The sequence below is a fragment of the Rhinopithecus roxellana genome, chromosome 6, assembly GCF_007565055.1.
Source record: "Rhinopithecus roxellana isolate Shanxi Qingling chromosome 6, ASM756505v1, whole genome shotgun sequence".
In the NCBI taxonomy this organism is placed as follows: Eukaryota; Metazoa; Chordata; class Mammalia; order Primates; family Cercopithecidae; genus Rhinopithecus; species Rhinopithecus roxellana.
The window spans coordinates 5,901,176-5,922,246 of NC_044554.1; the positions used below are offsets into that span (position 1 = coordinate 5,901,176).

At 39.2% G+C, this 21,071-nt stretch overlaps 1 protein-coding gene across 1 annotated transcript in view; it reads left to right on the top strand.

Moving 5' to 3' along the window:
- The window catches only part of BMT2 (base methyltransferase of 25S rRNA 2 homolog), a 112,680-nt gene that overhangs the window by 35,375 nt on the left and 56,234 nt on the right, over positions 1 to 21,071 (top strand). The window contains exon 3 of the mRNA XM_010374626.2: positions 920 to 1,090. Coding sequence (XP_010372928.1) covers positions 920 to 1,090 — 171 coding nt within the window. The remainder of the gene's footprint in view (positions 1 to 919; positions 1,091 to 21,071) is intronic.

Consider the following 21,071-nt stretch of genomic DNA (forward strand, 5'->3'; position numbering starts at 1 on the left):
AATTATGCCTTCTGCAATTTGGCCATCATGCACCTCTACACATGATACATACTTAATAAATGTTTAATTCATGCTGAATAAGTTTCACCTTCTGCATATAGAGTTAAAACTAAATCTACATAGTATAAGTTAAAGAAGTCTTACATAATAGGAACTAAGAAAAACTGAAGTTGAACTAATGGGTTCCTGTAAGCGTGAAGGAGAAATGGGCATAGTTCCCTTGGACCATAGTTGCACTTGCTGAAACCAGTTTTGCGTGAATTCTTTGCTCTTCAATTCTTCTCTTGCCATGTATTTTTGGAACTTCACCAAACAATGTCTGTGGAGAATGATAAAGTAGCTTTGTGTAAAGTGTGAGCTATATGTAGTAAATTAAGTACAAAGAAGAAGAAAAATGAGCTCTCTATATATACACACAAATATATATACAGATATATACACATACATACACACACACACACACACACACACTCATCCTGACTTTGTTATCATAAACCAAGAGGGACCTCAAGAACAGCTGTTGGGTTATCTGTCTACTACTAGCAAAGCCAGCTCGAAATTAACTGTGACTACTATTCCTTCTGGATGTTGTCACTGCATGGTAGACTTATGTAAGCTTTGCTGGAGGAAGTTTTAGTCAAGAGAGAAGTTCAGTGAAACATGTACAGGCACATCTGTAATCCTGAAAAAACATGTTTTTTATTTACTAAACATAATTTGTGATCATTCTTTATTGTATAGTAATTTTTAAAATTTTGAAAGTGCTACAAGGTGCTCAAACTTATCTCAGTTTGACATTTTCAAAGCAGAAATCTTAAATTTGAAAGTTTCCCATCTTGATTAATAAAAGCCAATTTTTTCTGTCTTATTTTATAGTCATACACAGTATGTTAAAATACAGCCTTATTTTTACTTGTAGTGTATGCAGAGAATATTTCCAAAATGGTGGGAAGAGAAAAGCACTTGAGAAAGATGAAAAAAGAGCTGTACTTGCCACTAAGACCACTCCAGCCTTAAATATGCATGAGTCTTCTAAACTTGAAGGTCATTTAACCAACCTCAGCTTTACAAACCCTGAATTTATAACTGAGTAAGTATACTTTTTCTACTTTGATTATCCTGGATAACTGTATTAATGTAAAATAATGCAGTGGTTCATACTAAACAATGAGCAGTTTACTTGCTCCTCCAGTAGTTACATGATAGGCTGAGAAATGCAGATAGGTAATATTATTAAATTAAAAACTAGCATAAAATTGTAAGAGCTATCTGGAAAACTAGTGGTTCTGTAGCATGTGTTGTTCTAACTAGAAAATGAAAAAGAATAGTTCCATAAATATGATTATATAATTACATATTATGTTAATTATATATATTACATATATGTTATGGCTATATGTGTATATATAACATAATTGTTATATAATAGTATTATATAGTTATAATGTACAGTGTAATATATAATTATATAACAATATGTAATTCTTATGTAATTATCAAAACAAAGAATCAAAACAGAAAAATCCAATTAAACAATTTAAAGTGGCTGTCCACTAAGAATTTACGAATAAGGAAAAATAATGGAAGGTTATTAATAAAACCAATTGCCATTGTTTTATTGTTGATAAGCAAATCTGCCTGCTAGTAAGATTGTATGCATATAGGCACAAATTTTGTAAGTATATGACGATTATAATCCAGTTAATTATTAGTACAGGCATACCTCATTTATTGTGCTTTGCTTTATTGTACTTCGCAGATACTACATTTTTTACAAATTGAAGGTTTGTGGCAACCCTGAGTCAAGCAAGTCCTTTTGCACCATTTTCCCAATAGCATATACTCACTGTGGCTCTGTGATATGATTTAACTGTGTCCCCACCCAAATCTCATCTTGAGTTGTAGCTCCAATAATCTCGTGTGTTGTGGGAGGGACCTGGTGGGAAATAATTGAATCATGGGGGTGGTTTCCCCCATACTGTTCCCATGGTAGTGAATAAGGCTCATGAGATCTGATGGTTTTATAAGGGGTTTCCCCTTTTGCTTGGCTCTCATTCTCTCTTGCCTGCTACCATGTAAGATATGCCTTTCTCCTTCCACCATGATTGTGAGGCCTCCCCAGCAACAAGGAGCTGTGAGTCCATTAAACCTCTTTTTCTTTATAAATTACCCAGGCTCGGGCATGTCTTTGTCAGCAGCATGAAAATGCACTAGTACACTGTCACGTTTTGGTAATTCTCACAATATTTCAAACTTTTTCATTATTATGATGTCTGTTTTGGTGATTTGTGATCAGTGATCTTTGATGTTACTGTTGAGATTGTTTAGGGGCACCATGTAGGACAGTGAACTTATCATCCATATAAAACAGTGAACTTATTCAATAAATGTCATGTGTGTTCTAACTGCTCCATGGATCTACTGTTTCCCAGTCTCTCTCCCCTCTTCTCTCTCCCCACTCCTTCTTCTCCTGCTCCCGCCCTTCCCTCCCTCTTCCCCCTCACCCCCAGGCCTCTCTATTCCATAAGACACTAGGGAAATTTGGCCAGTTAATAAACCTACAATGACTTTCAAGTATTCAAGTAAAAAGAGGCACATGTCTCTGACTCTAAATCAAAAGCTAGAAGTGATTAAACTTAGGTAGGCATGTCAAAAGTTGATATAGGCTGAAAGCTAGGCCTTTTCTGCCAAAGAGTTAACCAAATTGTGAATTCAAAAGAAAAGTCATTTTCCTTTATTTATTTATTTGTTTTATTTTATTTTATTTTATTTTATTTTATTTTATTTTATTTGAGACAGAGTCTTGCTCTGTCGCCCAGGCTGGAGTGCAGTGGCGCGATCTTGGCTCACCGCAAGCTCTGCCTTCCAGGTTCATGCCATTCTCCTGCTTCAGCCTCCCGAGTAGCTGGGACTACAGATGCTCGCCACCACGCCCAGCCAATTTTTGTATTTTTGGTAGAAACGGGGTTTCACCATGTTGGCCAGGATGGTCTGGATCTCTTGACCTCGTGATCTGCCTGCCTCGGCCTCCCATAGTGAAGGAAAAGTTATTTTTAAAATTAAAAGTGCTATTCAGTGAACATGGAAATGAGAAGAAAGTAAAACAACTTTATTGCTGATGTGGAGAAAGTTTGAGTGGTCTGGATACAAGATGAAACCAACCACAGCATTTCCTTAAGCCAATACCTAATCCAGAGCAAGGGTCTAATTCTCTTCAATTCTTTGAAGGCTAAGAGAGGTGAGGAAGCTTCAGAAGAAAGTTTGAAGTTAGCAGAGGTTGGTTCATGAGGTCTAAGAAGCCATCTCCATGACATAAAGTGCAAGGTAAAGCAGCAAGTGGTGATTTAGAAGCTGCAGCAAGTTATCCAGAAGATCTACCAAAGACCATTCATGGAGGTGGCTATAGTAAACAACTGATTTTTAATGTAGATTTAAAAGCCTTCTATTGGAAGAAGAAGATACCTTTTAGGACTTTCTTGGCTAGAGATCAGAAGTCAATACCTGACTTCAGAGCTTCAAAGGACAGGCAGCCTCTCTTGTTAGGGGCTAATGCAGCGGGTGACTTTACATTGAAGCCAGTGTTCATTTACTGTTTAAAAATCCTAAGGCTCTTAAGAATTACGCTGAAGCTACCCTGCCTGTGCTCTAAATGGAACAAAGTCTAGATGACAGCACATCTGTTTAAAGGACAGTTTACTGAATATTTAAAGCCTACTGTTGAGACCTGCTGCTCAGAAAAAAATATTCCTTTCTTTTTTTTTTTTTTTTTGAGACGGAGTCTCGCTCTGTCGCCCAGGCTGGAGTGCAGTGGCGCGATCTCGGCTCACTGCAAGCTCCGCCTCTTGGGTTCACGCCATTCTCCTGCCACAGCCTCCGAGTAGCTGGGACTACAGGTGCGCACCACCACGCCTGGCTAATTTTTTGCATTTTTAGTAGAGACAGCGTTTCACCGTGTTAGCCAGGATGGTCTTGATCTCCTGACCTCGTGATCTGCCTGCCTTGGCCTCCCAAAGTGCTGGGATTACAGGCGTGAGCCACCACGCCCGGCAAAATATTCCTTTCAAAATATTACTGCCCTTTGATAATGTACCAGGTCATCCAAGAACTCTGACAATATGTACAAAGAGATGAATGTTGTTTTCATGCCTGCTAATACAACATCCATTCTGCAGCACATGGAACAAGGAGTAATTCAGACTTTCAGGTCATATTATTTTATTTTTTTATTTTTGGAGACAGGGGTCTCACTGTGTTGCCCAGGCTGTAGTGGAGTGGCATGATCACAGCTCACAGGAGCCTTGAACTCCTGGGCTCAAGTGACCCTCCTACCTCAGCCTCCCCAGTAGCTGGCACCACAAGCGTGCACCACCATGCCCAGCTTTTTTTCATTTTTTGTAGAGTATTGCCCAAGCAGGTCTCAAATTTCTGGGCTGAAGCAATCCTCCCGTCTTAGCCTCCCAAAGTGCTGGGATTACAGGCGTGAGTCACTGAGCCTAGCTCAAGTTATGTTATTTAAGAAATACATTTTATAAAGGCTGTAGCTGTCATAGCAATTTCTCTGATGGATCTGGGCAAAGTCCATTAAAACCTTCTGGAAAGGACTCACCATTCTAGATGCCATTAAGAACATTTGTGATTCATGGGAGCAGGTCAGAATATTAACGTGAATATGAGTTTGGAAGAAGTTTATTCCAAGCCTCATGGATGAAATAACTGCAGATGTGGTGGGGGAAAAAAGTAATAGAACTAAAATTAGAAGTGGAGCCTGAAGATGGGACTGAATTGTTGCAATTTCATGATAAAACTTGAATGGATGAGGAGTTGTTTCTTATGGATGAGCAAAGGAAGTGTTTTTTTGAGATGGCATCTACTGGTGAAGATGCTGTGAACCCTGTTAGAATGACAAAGGATTTTGAATATTATATAAAAGTTGATAAAGCAGTGGTTGGGTTTGAGAGGACTAACCAATTTTAAAAGAAATTATTTGAGTAAAATGCTGTCAAGCAGCATCACATGCTGAGGCTCCAGAAAAATAATTCATGATAGGTACAGTCAATGTATGTGGCAAACTTTAGTGTTGTCTTATTTTTAGAAATTCTGATAGCACCCCAGCTTTCAGCAACCATCGTGCTGATCAATCAGCAGCCATGAGTATCAAGGCAAAGCTTCCACCAGTAAAAAGATTACAACTTGCTGGAGGCTTAAATGATCACTAGCATTTTTTAGCCATAAAGTATTTTAAAATTAAGGTATGAACACTGTTTTTTAGACAATGCTATTGCACGCTTAATAGACTACAGTGTAGTGGAACATAACTTATATGCACTGGAAAACCAAAACAATTGTGTAACTTGCTTTATTGCAGTAGTCTAGAACCAAAGCTGTAGTATCTCTGAGGTACTTAACTGCAATATTAAAATTGTTCCTATACCCTTTTACCCTATTGGTTTGTAGTATCAAGTGTATTTTATTAATTACTTGAAAATGCTAAACTTGAATAGTTTTAGAAATATTCTTGATAGACACAGAAAATAATTATGAAAGTAAGATACTCTTAAGCGGTTCCAAAACTATAGATAACAACAAGCATTACTTTTGGTTACTTTGATTTTAAATCATGTTGAAAATATTATCTAGTTTTAAGCAATTACATTTAAAAATCGAAATATCTTTAATTACTTCTGTAGGGAAGCATAAGGCATCTTTACCTTTATTCAGAGGTTACTACAAAGCCTATAATGTGTAATGACTTACTAAACATCCTTTAACTCACATGTTACTGACATTCTTAAACATTAATATTTTAAGTGTTGGCCAGTTAGAGAAATTATATAGTTATACTTCTATCAAACACAGATATGTATGGAAAATACCAGCTTTAGATTTCTGTATATTTCTTTTTTACAGCTCTGTTATATTGTTGAGATTCCCTTATTTATTGAGTCATTGTTACTGTATTTTCCTTTGATTCTTTAAGCATGATTTCCTTAAATTTGTTGAATATTTTTAAGATTGGGCATATTGATTGACTCATGCCTGTAATCCCAGCACTTTGGAAGGCCAAGACAGGTGGATTGCTTTAGGCCAGGAGTTCAAGACCAACCTGGACAACATGACAAAACCTGTCTCTAAAAAAAATAACAAAAAAGCCAGGTGTGCTGGCATGTGCCTGTGGTCCCAGCTACTCGGGAGGCTAAGGCAGAAGGATCACTTGAGCCTGGAAGGTGGAGGTTGCAGTGAGTAGAGATCACACCACTCACTGTACTCCAGCCTGGGTGACAGAGTGAGACCCTGTCTTAAGAAAAAAAAGTATATATAAATAATATATATATAAAATATATATAATATATAATGTATATTATATATGTATGTATGTATACTTTTTTAAATTTTTATAATATATGTGTGTGTGTGTGTGTGTGTGTGTGTGTGTGTGTGTGTATATTTTGTAATCACTGCCTTAAAGTTTTTGTCTGTTTAATCCAACATTTGGGCTCACTCAGAGTCAATTTCCATTTACTGCTTTTTTCCCCCTGAGTATGGACTATGCTTTTCTGGGTTTTTTTGCATGTCTCATAATTTTTGGTTAAAAAGTATATACACTGTCATGGATTTTTTTCCCCCACAAGGGTTAGTGGTAGTGGTTGTTTCTCAGTAATTTGCGTAGACTTAATCTGTGGAATCTGTCTCCCTTATTATGCTTAGTTTTTTTTTTTTTCAGAGGTGGAGAGGATTGTTATTTTTTATTTTTTAGGCTGATTTCCTAGGGGTTGCACCAGTATCTGCGTAATTTAGTAGCCAAACAATGATAGATCAGAGGTTGCGCTCAAAACACCTCAGTCAGTAAGGCTTCCACCCTCTTCCAGTAGAATGTGTCTTGATGGGGGAGTGCATTAAACGTTTAGGTGCTTTTCAAATCTGCCTCAACTTTTACTTTCTTCTAGGCCCTTTTGGGTTTTCTCTGCATATTCACATAGCCTGCCCATCAGCCATGGCTTTGTGGGGAGCTTATCTCACTCCTTTCTACCTATCTCATTTCTAGGATCTTTGTTAAATTTCTAACTAGTCCTCCATTCTGCAGCTCAACCCAACCACAACTGCAGTCTGAGACTAGCATAGCTACTGACTTTCCATGCTTGTTTCTTCCAAGTTTGCTGCTTTTACTGACACTGCTCTGTGTAGGTTTTATACCCTTTGCTCCAAATCAAGTTAGCCACCTCTAGCAGTAAAGCTGCTATTTTTTAACAGCCAGTCCTGTCCTGGAGGAAGTTTCATACCAGCTAAGCAGGGGTTGGGGGTGGTGAGAGCAGCTCCAGGCAAAGATAGGACAGATCCTTACTGTTCCTAAACTAGGTTCAGCTGGTTTTTATGAATAAACAGTTTTCATCTTATTTGCCTTTTTTGAGCCCTGAAGTAGTTGTTTTTGATGATTTTATCCAGTTTTATAGTTGTTTCTTGAATCGTGGAGGGGATTAACTTAGTATTGAAATGTAGCATTCAAATGATTTAGCCCTGGATGGCTTGGTTTAGATTTTGTTCGTTATAAAAACTCTGAACTCCTTAATATAGCATCAGCTCCCATTGTGTGTGTGTGTGTGTGTGTGTGTTCTCATTCTTCCTTCTCCTCCCACTATTCTTGCAGCCTGTATTCTGGTTACATGGACCTATTTTAAATTCCTCTAGTGTGGTACATGTTTGTTCTCACTTTCTGGCAATTGCAAATGGGATACATTCTAATTCTGATAAATTGTTGTATTTTATATTAGACTATATTTGAAGCATGTTCTCTTCCAGAACTTTCTAGAACTTACCAAAAGAATTGATACTCTTTGATACCAGTATTGAACTTTCTTTATAACTCTGTTGTGGTATTTACATTGTGTTAAAATTCACTGTTGAACATTTTTCTAACTACAAATGAAATTGGGGTATGAAAAATTTGCCATAGAACAGATATTATAGACATAGAAAAAAGATCACTCAAACCTGGTTACATTTAGGTACATTTCTTTATATTCTTTTTACTAGACATTGTTATTTACACAAAAGACGCTATGTTGCATAAAGTATTTTGTAAACTTCTCTTCCCAAGCCACTAGAATGCCGTTTTGCATAATATTTCATCATGAAAATCTACCACTCTATGTGTCTAAATATAAAATGATCTGAAATACCAAGTAATACTCCATTTTTCCAAAGAGAAATCTTTCCCTCAAACATACATACCCCACATACCACTTTTAAATATGTAGATGAAATAAGGGTCAGATATTTACTGGTTTAGTCACAGATATTGTCATATAGGAAGATGTGAATCCCTTACTATCAAAATCTATTCAACTTTTTAGTTTAGATAGCAAGTTCAGCTATCAAGAGTTACCTTCTTTTCAGGCTTATCTCCAAATATCTTTCAAGTCATTTGATATCTGGGTTCAGATAGCAAGAATTCACATTGTAAAGAGATATTTTTTTACACTTAGATTTCATGCATATCAAATTTTTGTTACTACTGGAGTCACCTTTAAGTCATCTATATCTCAGAATTTAGATATGGCACTTTTTGAATATGTGTATAACATGATTACTGGAAATTTTATCCCAAACCCCATTTACGCATTCCCCTAACACTAGGAAAGCTGTGTGTCTACTTCTCTTTCATTGTGTACACATATATTTGTAATTATCACAAAATACTTACTTTGCTGACTTTTTAAAAGCATTTATAATTTTTCAAAATATTCAAATATACTACCATATTTGGCCATAAAACACACCTTAACCAATTTAAAAAGACAGATCATTTTACAAAGTGTGCCTTCTCTCACACTACAACGGAATTAAACTAGAAATCAGTAACAGAGAACTGAAGAGTCCCAAAATATTTGTAGATCTAACATCACACCTCTAAATAGCACAAGAGTCAGATAGGAAGCCTCAAAAGAATTAGAAAATGTTTTTGAACTAACTGAAAATGAAAATACATCTCATCAAATTTGTAGTATGTTCTGACAGCAGTACTTAGAGGGAAATATGTAGCATTGAATGCACATGTTAGAAAAGAAGGTGTAAAATCAATATTATAAGCATCTATCTTTGGAAACTAGAAAAGTAACAGCAAATTATCTAAATAAGCAGAAGAAAAGAAAAATTAGAACAGAAATTAATGAAATTGAAAACAGGAAAACAATAGAGAAAATCAGTGAAACCAAAAGGTTTCATTTGAAAAGATCAACAAAATTGATAGACCTGTAGCCAAGCTAACCAACAAAAAAAGGAGATAAGACACAAATTACTAATGCCAGAAATGAAAGAGAGCTCATCATTACTGATTCCATCAATAGTAAAAGAATAAAAAGGAATGTTATGAACAATTCTATGACTACATATTTGATAACTTGGATGAAATGGACTGGTTCCTTGAAAGATACAGTCTACTGAAACTCAGACAAGGAGATGTAGATAATATGGAAAGCCTATATCTGTTACAGAAATTGAAGAAATAATTAACTGCCTTTTAAAACAGGCAGCACCAGGCCCAGATGGTTTCACTGGTGAAATCTACCAAGCATTTAAGGAAGGAAAAATACCAGTTCTCTACAGTCTGTTCCTGAAAACAGAATCAGAGGGAACACTTTCTAACTCATTCTGTGAGGCCAGCAGAATGAAGTTTAAGACACTGAACCAGTTTCCCCATTCCAAATCTGAATTAACATTTTCTTATTCCTGACTGATTGTATAAACATGATTATTAGATAATGACTGAATCTGTATTTGGGGGTTAAGTTACACTTTGGTTGCTGGTGATGGAAACAAACCTAAGGCCAGTAGGAAATTGGAGAATTTATCTAGTTGCCTGATGACATGGCTTTTTAATATCATCTTTTTAAAAACTAATAATATGGTCTTATATTATTTTATTTTTTTGGAGACAGAGTCTCACTCTGTATCCCAGGCTAGAGTACAAGTGGCACATTCTAGGCTTACTACAACCTCTGCCTCCCAGGTCCGGGTTCAAGCAGTTCTTCTGCCTCAGCCTCCCAAGTAGATGGGATTACAGGTGCACACCACCATGCCCAGCTAATTTTTTGTATTTTTAGTAGAGATGGGGTTTCACCATGTTGGCCCAGGCTAGTCTTGAACTCCTGATCTGCCTGCCTTGGCCTCCCAAAGTGCTGGGATTACACGAGTGAGCCACCGCGCCCGGCCCAGTGTGATCTTTTAAAGAAAACATCCAATAATTGCTACTGGAAAGCTGTACTTCAATGTATAATTACCAAATTGGTACTAAATGTCTTTGCTTCTGTGCGGGGGCAGGGAGATATGGTGGAACCAAGTTTATGAAGTGATTTCTTACAGGTAAGCAACCAAGCTACAATGTGTGAAGTCCTTTCAGGCCAGTGTTAGTTTTCCCCAAAACAGTCTTCGTTGTTCAAAGTAAAAAAATTGAGAGGGCTGAATAGCATAGAGACTTTGTAGGGCTCAAACATAAGCTGATGCTCTCTTTTTTGAAGGACAGTATGGTAGAATCTTGCTTTATATGAATTGTTCTTTCATTGGACGTTTAGGTTGTTTCCTTGCTCACAGCTGTTTTATTTCAGCAATAAAATCTTTGGGCTTGAGTTTGCATGTATTTGGGATGGATTCCCAGAAGTGGATTTTTAGGTTGAAGAGTATAAATGGCCTCTTGTACATATTACTGAATTCCTTTTCCAGAAAGATAACACTAATTCTGTTATCTCTAGCAGTATAAATGCCCATTTTGTCAAAACTCACTAGCATTAAGTATTTTCATTTTTTCACTCTTTATTAACATGATAGAATAAAATGGCATTCCATCTGATATGATTTGGCTGTATCCCCACCCAAATGTCATCTTGAATTGTAGTTCCCATAATCCTCACATGTCATAGGAGGGACCTGGTGGGAGGTAATTAAATCATGGGGGTGGTTACCCCCATGCCATTGTTCTCATTATACTAAGTGAGTTTTCACAAGATCTCATAGTTTTATAAGGGGCTTTTCCCCCTTTTGCTCAGCACTTCTCCTTGCTGCCACCTGGTGAGGAAGGACATGTTTGCTTCCCCTTCCACCATGATTGTGAATTTCCTGAGGCTTTCCCAGCCATGCTGAACTATGAGTCAATTAAACCTCTTTCCTTTATAAGTTATCCAGTCTTGGGTATGTCTTTATTAGTAGTGTGATAACAGGCTAATACAGTAAATTGGTACCACAGAAAGTGGAGTGTTGCTATAAAGATACCCAAAAACATGGGAGCAACTTTGAAACTGGGTAGCAGGCAGACCTCGGAACAGTTTGGAGGGCTCGGAAGAAGACAGGAAAATGTGGGAATTCTTGGAACTTCCTAGAGACTTGAAGGGCTCAGAAGATAAGAAGATGTGGGAAAGTTTGGAACTTCCTAGAGACTTGTCAAATGGCTTTGATCAAAATGCTGGTAGTGATATGGACAATGAAGTCCAGGCTGAGGCTGAGGTGGTCTCAGCTGGAGATGGGGAACTTGTTGGAAACGAAGGAAGGGCCACTCATCTTATGCAAAGAGACTAGCAGCATTTTGCCTCTGCCCCAGAGGTCTGTGGAACTTTGGACTTGAGAGAGATGATTTAAGGTATCTGGTGGTAGAAATGTCTAAGTGGCAAAGTGCTCAAGAGGAAGCGGAGCATAAAAGTTTGGAAAATTTGCAGCCTGGTGATGCGATAGAAAATAAAAACCCGAGGCCGGGCGCGGTGGCTCAAGCCTGTAATCCCAGCACTTTTGGGAGGCCGAGACGGGCGGATCACGAGGTCAGGAGATCAAGACCATCCTGGCTAACACGGTGAAACTCCGTCTCTACTAAAAAAATACAAAAATCTAGCCGGGCGAGGTGGCGGGCGCCTGTAGTCCCAGCTACTCCGGAGGCTGAGGCAGGAGAATGGCATAAACCCGGGAGGCGGAGCTTCCAGTGAGCTGAGATCCGGCCACTGCACTCCAGCCTGGGCGACAGAGCAAGACTCCGTCTCAAAAAAAAAAAAAAAAAAAGAAAAGAAAAGAAAAACCCGTTTTCTGGGGATAAATTCAAGCTGGCTACAGAAATTTGCATAGGTAACGAGGAGCCGAATGTGAATCACCAAGACAATGGGGAAAATGCCTCCAGGGCACATCAGAGACCTTCACAGCAGCCCCTCTCATCACAGGCCCAGAAACCTAGGAGGGAAAAATGGTTTCATGGGCTGATCCCAGGACCCCCCTGCCCTGTGCAGCCTCGAGACAAGGTGCCCTGTGTCCCAGCTGGTTCAACTCCAGCTGTGGCTAAAACAGGCCAATGTACAGCTCAGGCCATTGCTTTAGAGGGTGTAAATCCCAAGACTTGATGGTTTCCACGTGATGTTGAGCCTGTGAGTGCATACAAAGTGTGTGAATAGAAGAATTGAGGTTTGGGAACCTCTGCCTAGATTTCAGAGGATGTATGGAAACATCTGAATGTCCAGGCAGAAGTTTGCTACAGGGGTGGAACCCTCATGGAGAACCTCTGCTAGGGCAGTGTGGAAGGGAAATGTGGTCTTGGAGCCCCCACACAGAGTCCTTACTGGGGCACTGCCTAGCAGAGTTGTAGGAAGAGAGACACCATCCTCCAGATCCTAGAATGGGTAGATCTACCAGCAACTTGCCTCGTGCACCTGGAAAAGCCGCAGACACTCAACACCAGCCTGTGAAAGCAGCCAGGAGAGGGGCTGTACCCTGCAAAGCCACAGGGGTGGAGCTGCTCAAGGCCATGGGAGGCCACCTCTTGCATCAGCATGACCTGGATGTGAGACATGGAGTCCAAGGAGATCATTTTGGACCTTGGAGGTTTAATGACTGCCCTATTGGATTTCGGACTTATATGGAACCTGTAGCCCCTTTGTTTTGGCCAATTTCTCCCATTTGGAATGGGTGTGTTTACCCAGTGCCTGTACCTCCATTGTATCTCCATTGTAACCAACTTGCTTTTAATTTTATAGGCTCATAGGCAGAAGGAACTTGCCTTGTCTCGGATGAGACTTTGAACTTGGACTTTTGGGTTAATAATGGAATGAGTTAAGACTTTGAGGAACTGTAGGGAAGGCATGATGGTGTCTTGAAATGTGAGGACATGACATTTGGGAGGGGCTGGGGTAAAATGATGTGGTCTGGCATTGTCCCCACCCAAATCTCATCTTGAATTCTAGTTCCCGTAATCCCCACGTATTGTGGGAAGGACCTAGTGGGAGGTAATTGAATAATGGGGCAGTTACCCCCATGCTGCTGTTCTCATGATAGTGAGTGAGTTCTCACAAGATCTGATGGTTTTATTAATGGGCTTATAAAACCCCTTACTCTGCACTTCTCCTTGCTGCCGCCATGTGAAGGACGTGTTTGCTTCTCCTTCTGCCATGAGTGTGTTTCCTGAGGCCTCCCCAGCCATGCTGAATTGTGAGTCAGTTAAACCTATTTCCTTTATAAATTGACCCATCTCAGGTATGTCTTTGTTAGCAGCATGAGAACAGACTAATACACCATTGTATTGTGTACATTTCTAACAGATACATAAAATACAACAAGGAAAAGCAAATTTGTAAAATAGAAGGAAAATAGTGTGAAATTGGGAAAGTAAAATGCATTCTGTGAAATTCTAGTACTTGCCATGGCAGAAGTATGGCATGCATGTGATCATCATACTTTCCAAAATCTATGATAAACATAGGTAATTTGTCATAGGATCATTCCTACAGAGCCTGGACTTGGCCTCAGAATGCTTTATGCACAGCACTCTAAGAAGCATTACCAGTAGTCACTTTGAGAAAAGAAACTCATCCTCATCTGCCATTTATGTCCATTATCCTTGCTATAAATAGGAATACAGTTTTGACTTTAAGTTTCTTGGCAACTAAGTTATAGCTGTGAATAGGATCATTTCTTCATTTCCTTTTTTGCTGTTTTTTAGAATTATCTGTTTGGGGATATTAAGTGTTTACCAGTTTGAGTTCTTTAGTACTCAAGATATACTTGATACATGTAGTTATTGGAGGAGGGGCTTTAACACATGCTTCTCAGGTGAAAGAATGAAAGAGACAAAAGGAAAGAAGGATGGAAAGAATGGAAGGACATATTTAGAATAGCAGGGTCATGTTTTTATAACAATCTACTTGAGATTGTTAACTGGAAGAAACGAAGAGGAGAAGCAGTAGTGGCAGTCAGTCAAAGGAAAGAGTACAAAACATGGTAGATGGTCACTGCCAATCCAAGACTCTTACTATAGGCCTTACCTCCATTCTGCCTTAAGATATAAAATATTGGACATATTCTTAAAAGATTTGTGACAAAGAGGTAATGTAATGCATGACAATAGGAAATTATCTAATAAAAAGGTCTGAATTAGATATTAATGCTTTTTTGCTAGTTCAGTTTATAACAGTTTAAATGTGATTTTTTAATATCCTTTTTAATGTTCTGTGGCTTAGGAGTTTTTTTTTTTTTTAAGTTAGCAGTTCGTTTCTGTTCAGTTTTAACATTCTTTTTATTTTCTTGGACTTTTTAATATTGGAGGTGATCCTAGTGAGCAAAAGATGTTGTACTAGTAGTAAAGGAGGAAGGTAAATGTCCTTTTCTTAAAAAAAAATAAATAAAGATGTTACAGTAGTAAAGGAGGAAGTTAAATTTGTTGTTGTTGTTTGTTTGTTTTTTGAGACGAAGTCTTGCTCTGTTGCCAGTCTGGAGTGCAATGGCGTGATCTTGGCTCACTGCAACCTCCGACTCCCTGATACAAGCAATTCTCCTGCCTCAGCCTGCCAAGTAGCTGGGATTACAGGCATGTGCCACCACGCCCAGCTAATTTTTTTATATTTAGTAGAGATGGGGTTTCACCATGTTGGCCAGGATGGTCTCAATCTCCTGACCTCATGATCCGCCCACCTCAGCCTCCCAAAATGCTGAGATTACAGGTGTAAGCCACCACACCTGGCAGTTAAATGTCTTTTTAACATAATGTCTTTGGATCCTTAGGGTGTCACTTTTCCAGCCAGAAACTCCTATGGCTGGTGGCGCCTTTGCCCAAGTTTTGCTTGAGCCCACTGGGCTCATTTTGCTGAATCAGCCTGGCAGGCTGTTACCAGCTTATGCTGCCGGTCCAGATCCCGTGCCTGCCAAGGGCAAGCCAGGTGCAAACTGGCAAGGAGTGCGTTGAGTGAGCAATGGGCCACTGCACACAGCCAGGCATGCCGGCTGCTGTGGCGGGGCAGGCAGCTCCAGACAAGCCTGCTGCTGGATCCAGTGTACCACAGGCAGCTTCCACTGTGAGCACCCACGTCTGAACAAGGGGAATGCAGTGGTGCCTGGAAGCATGAAGACACCAGAAACCACAGAGCCCTAAGGAGGGTTTCATAGCCTTGGCTCAGGAAGCCCATCGGTCTGAGCTCCCCAAAGGGCCGCAGCTCTTCCCTCCTTGTTGCCTGCAACGTGTCAAGCCGGGTAGGAGGCCATTTCAGCCCCCTATTTTGTTACAGCTCTTTGAGTCCTGTCATTGGGTGGGTTCTTTTCCCATATCCAGGAAAAATGAGGTACACAGACAGCTAGAGGGTGGGCAGGGTAGAGAGGAGCTTTACTGAGTGATAGAACAGCTCTCAGGAGACCCAAAGTGGTAGCTTCTCTGCAGGCAGGTTGTCCTGACAAGTGTCCAGCTCTCAGCAGAGAGGAGACCCAGAGTTGGTAACTTGTTTCTGTAGGCAGGCAGTCCTGAGTATAACCCTCACTGGAGGGGAGACCCGGAGTCAGTAGCTCTTATTTGCAGGCATGCCATCCCAATGAGTCGAGGAGACCTGAATTGGGTAGCTCCTTCCCACAGCTGGTAGTCCCAATGTCTGTTTGAGTCTAGCTGAGTCAAGGGACGGCCTGTACTGAATGGGCCATTGGCAGGCCCAGAAAAAGCACAATAAGCTCTCATTATGGGTGGCAGACTCCACCTGGAACTGACAACTCAGCCCCCTGGCTGAGTCGAGTCTTCAAGCTATCCCTGGCTTGAAGGTGGAGCGTCATGTCATCCACGACACCCAGGCTATTCATGCCAAGGAGTGCCTGTGCCAAGCTGCCCTTACGCCGCCCTTGGCCTCCCTCCTATGCTCGTCGGTGCCCAAAGTCTGGAGGGGGCCAGGGTGTCAGGGCACTGGAGTGTCAGCACTGTACATGCACACCCAGCCAGGTTGCAACAACACCCGAACTCGGCCCACAACTTTGCTCTGAAATTGGAGTGGGTGGCAGGAGCAGGCCCTTCTGAGCCTGCAGGGCAGTGGAGCTTCCCACGCCCCCAAGAGCGCCGGGATACCCGGGTCTGCAGCCCCAGGAGGGCACAGCTTTCCCTTCCTACTTGGAAGGGCAAGGATCTTCCACCTGTTCCCAGGTCCTGCCAGCTTCATGGAGTGTGTAGCTCTGGCCACACCTCCCCTGCTGCAGCCAGTGTCTTTGCAGCAGCCACTCCAGACGGGCTGCCGCTGCCATCAGTAATATACACATACAAAATTGTAAGTATTTCAATGATGGTTTTTAATAGTTTTACTTCTAGTTTGAAATCTATTATATATTAATCAAATATATATACACAGATGTATTTAAACCTGAAAGTTAAATCCTACATGTATTTTGCTGAAATCTTAATTGGATAAGTTTATAATTACAAATACCAGATGTCTCTGGAGGCTTAGTATTTAATATTAAGATATTAAGTCCTGTGTAAAAAATGCATAATATAGTTTTTATGCAGAAAGAATGCTTATTATCAGCGTCAGAATTGTTAAGTTTCCCTCCATAGATTTTCTAGACTTAAAAACTTATATTAAAGTTTATTAATAAGTGGAATGCAAATAATCTATGCTTATCAGTTGCTTCTTTACAGTTTCTTACCTAATTTTTAGCACTGGCTCAGGGAATAACTTTGGGGAAATATCTAACATTCTAAGTCTCTTTTTTCTTCTATAAAAAAATGTATGATCACAGCCAACAGACACATGAAAAAATGCTCATCACCACTCGCCATCAGAGAAATGCAAATCAAAACCACAATGAGTTACCATCTCACACCAGTTAGAATGGCAATCATTAAAAAGTCAGGAAACAACAGGTGCTGGAGAGGATGTGGAGAAATAGGAACACTTTTACACTGTTGGTGGGATTGTAAACTAGTTCAACCATTATGGAAAACAGTATGGCGATTCCTCAAGGATCTAGAACTAGATGTACCATATGACCCAGCCATCCCATTACTGGATATATACCCAAAGGATTATAAATCATGCTGCTATAAAGACACATGCACACGTATGTTTATTGCGGCACTATTCACAATAGCAAAGACTTGGAATCAACCCAAATGTCCATCAGTGACAGACTGGATTAAGAAAATGTGGCACATATACACCATGGAATACTATGCAGCCATAAAAAAGGATGAGTTCGTGTCCTTTGTAGGGACATGGATGCAGCTGGAAACCATCATTCTCAGCAAACTATCGCAAGAACAGAAAACCAAACACCGCATGTTCTCACTCATAGGTGGGAACTGAACAATGAGATCACTTGGACTCGGGAAGGGGAACATCACACACCGGGGCCTATCATGGGGAGTGGGGAGGAGGGAGGGATTGCACTGGGAGTTATATCTGATGTAAATGACGAGTTGATGGGTGCTGACGAGTTGATGGGTGCAGCACACCAACATGGCACAAGTATACATATATAACAAACCTGCATGCTATGCACATGTACCCTAGAACTTAAAGTATAATAATAATAATAAAAAGACAAAACAAAACAAAAATGTATGATCATCTAGCTGGCTTTTTGGGGGGAAGAACTATGTTTAAAAACCCCAAAGCTCTACGTTTTCTGATCATGACCCAAAGCTCTAGACATTGAGAATGAAAATAGTGATTATAAGGTTCAAATCATCATTTGAGTAACAGCTCAGTAGGCAAATTCTTTTTAGAAGAATGTCATGATCCAGATTTTTATAATATGACTGTATAAATGAAAATGATGATTGCAGAATATTTTCTACTGAAAGAAATTGTCTGGAGAAATTCATAAAGTAAAAGTACCTTAGAGGTATAGCATTCAAAAAGTATTCAAAGAGATTCATAAAAGTAAAGTACCTTAGAGGTACAGCATTCAAAAAATTTATCCTGTTTTGAAGATTCTTAATGTAGTTCTGTATATTATGTCCGTAACTAGTAAAGATTTACTATCTAAAACAAGTTGTTTTATTATTTTAGTAACTAGAATTGAATCTAATTTAATTAAAAAGGTTAACTAGACTTATATGTAAAATTGTAGAAAGATAATTGAGTTTTTACTGTTTAGTTTTAACTAACACATGACTATTTTCAAATGAGTTTTAAGCTAAAACCCTTACCAGAGCAAGTATCTGTGAATGTTACTCACTTTATGGGCATGGCAGATGCATGTTCTACAGGTTAAGCATTCCAAATCCGAAAATTCAGAATCAAAAATGCCCCAAAATCTCAAACTCTTGAAGCTCCAATATGATACTTGAAGGAAGTGTTCATTGGAGCATTTCAGATAAATACAATGCAAGTTATATATAATGCAAGTTTCAGATAAATATATGCAAATAAATACAATGCAAATATATTCCAAAACCCAAAACACTTCGGTCCTAAGCATTTCAGATAAGTACTCAGCCTGTATTAGCTTATTTTGTGGCGATAATGGCAATTTAGTGGTTACCAACAATCAACTTCTGTATTCTCCTATCTTCCTTCTATCACTGCAATGTTATCTTCTTTTAAAAATCTTCATCTTAATTCTTGTGCTATAAAAGCCTGTTTTTTAAAAATAAGTCCCATCTATTTGTTTCATAATAACAGTATTTTCCCTTTCTCTGTGTCTCTCTTAATTGTTGGTCCTGGATTCTCTACTCTTCACACTCAGCACATGGCAGCCGCACATGGTGGCTTAATTAACTCCTATAGCTTTATTTCCACATATATGCTGATTGTTCCAGATCTCTGTCTTCAGTTCAGACCTCCGATTTGACCTGCATATATCTAGTTGCCACTAGACCTCTCTGTGTTTGTGCCAGTGAGATATCCTTGTGTCATAAGTGAGCTCATTTTCTCTCCTTTCCTACCTCCTGAATCACTCGCATTGATTCCTCTTCCAGAGTTCCCTATTTCTAATTAAATCCATATACACACCCAAGCCAGAAACTTTTAAGATTTACTTTTGACCCCTTCCACTGTTTTTCTTCCCACATCTGGTTAATCATCAAGTCCTACCATCAATTCTAAATTCTCAATTTTACATTAGTCTGTCTACCTCTATCTCATCTCTTACTAAGGGTATTGCAGTTAGTCTCTTTTTCCCGTCGTACTCCCATCTGTTCTTCACAGTTCAACTTGAGAGTTCTTTGGAAACACAAACCCGAAATGCCAGCTCTTTTACTAAAACTTTTTAGTGATGTCACTTTGCCTTTGAGATAAAATTCAAGTTCCTTAATATAACATAAAAAGTCCTTTATGATAGACCTTTGCCTCCCTCATTTCTCAGTACATTTTAAACTATATAACTCAGTAATATTGAACTTCATTTTGCTTCTGCAAAATTCCAGCTCATGCCTAGTGCTTGCCTTCTGCCTAGAACATCCTTTTACAACCCATTACTTATTCCCTTTACCAGGATAATTTCCTGTTTGTCCTTAGACATAGTGTTAAATATTAAACTTTCTGATAGAGAACTTCCTTTACTCCTAGAGTTGTTATCATCAACAGGCTGCATACTTCTCTAGCACAGCACATCTCAGTGTGCTTTGTGGATCCCTAGGAGTCTGAGAAGCCCTTTCATAGAGTGGGGGGAGGAAGAGAATGGTCTGTGAATTCAAAGAATTTTTATATTCATACTAAAACATTATTTGCCTTTTTAATTGTGTTGCAGTTTGTACTGATAGTTCAAAAGCAATGGTGGATAAAATTGCTAGCACCTTGGCACAAATCAGGGCAGTGGCACCAAACTGTAGTGATAGTCATTGCATTCTTCATACATTAGCAATTTCTTTTAAAGCCAGTTTTACTTAAAAATGCCATGGATGAAGCAGTAAAAATTAATTTTACTAAACTAAACTCTTGAGTAACTGTGTTATGTGATGAAATGGGAAGTGCGCAAAAAGTACTTTTTCTACATGCTGAAACATGATGGCATGACAAGTATCCAGCCATTTTCTGTTTAGCCATTGTGTCAGGCTGTTCTCACATTGCTATCTATAAAGAAATATCTGAGACCAGGTAATCTATAAGGAAAGAGGTTTAATTGGCTCATGGTTCTGCAGGCTATATAAGAAGCATAACATCAACATTGCTCAGCTACTGGGAAGGCCTCAGGGAGCGTTTATTCACAGCAGAAGGTGAAGCAGGAACTTGCGTGTCACATGGTAAAGCAAGAGCAAGGTTGGGGGACTTGGGGGAGTTGCCACACACTTAAACAACCAGGTCTCATAAGAACTCACTGTTGCGATGATAGCATTAATCCATGAGGGATCTGTCCCGGTGATGTAGACACCTCCTACCAGGCCCCACCTCTAGCATTGGGGATTACAATTCAATGTGAGATTTGAATGGGGACAAATATCCAAATTATGCCAGCATACACCAGAAATTTACCAAAAAAATGTGATTGCCGTTCTTACTGATAAATTTTTTGTTTTGAAAACCGTCGTTCTTTTACAGAAATTATGTTCACATATGATGGTTTTATCATTGCTATTTTCGATGAATTAATAAATTTTTAAAAAATATTTTACCTATACGTTCTAATATGGTAAATAGCAATACATTTAACCCACATAAACAAATGCTTTTTGGGGCATTTGGTAATTTTTAAGAGTACAAAAGGGTTCTGAGACCAAAACGTTTGAAAACCCATGCTCTAACACATTGTATTTTTCTTATTCTAACTTTTCTTACATGTTACTATAATTATTTATGGTCTGTCTTTCCTGTTAGAACACACCATAAACTCTCTGGGGGTAAGGTCCACATCTGCCTTGTGGATAACTT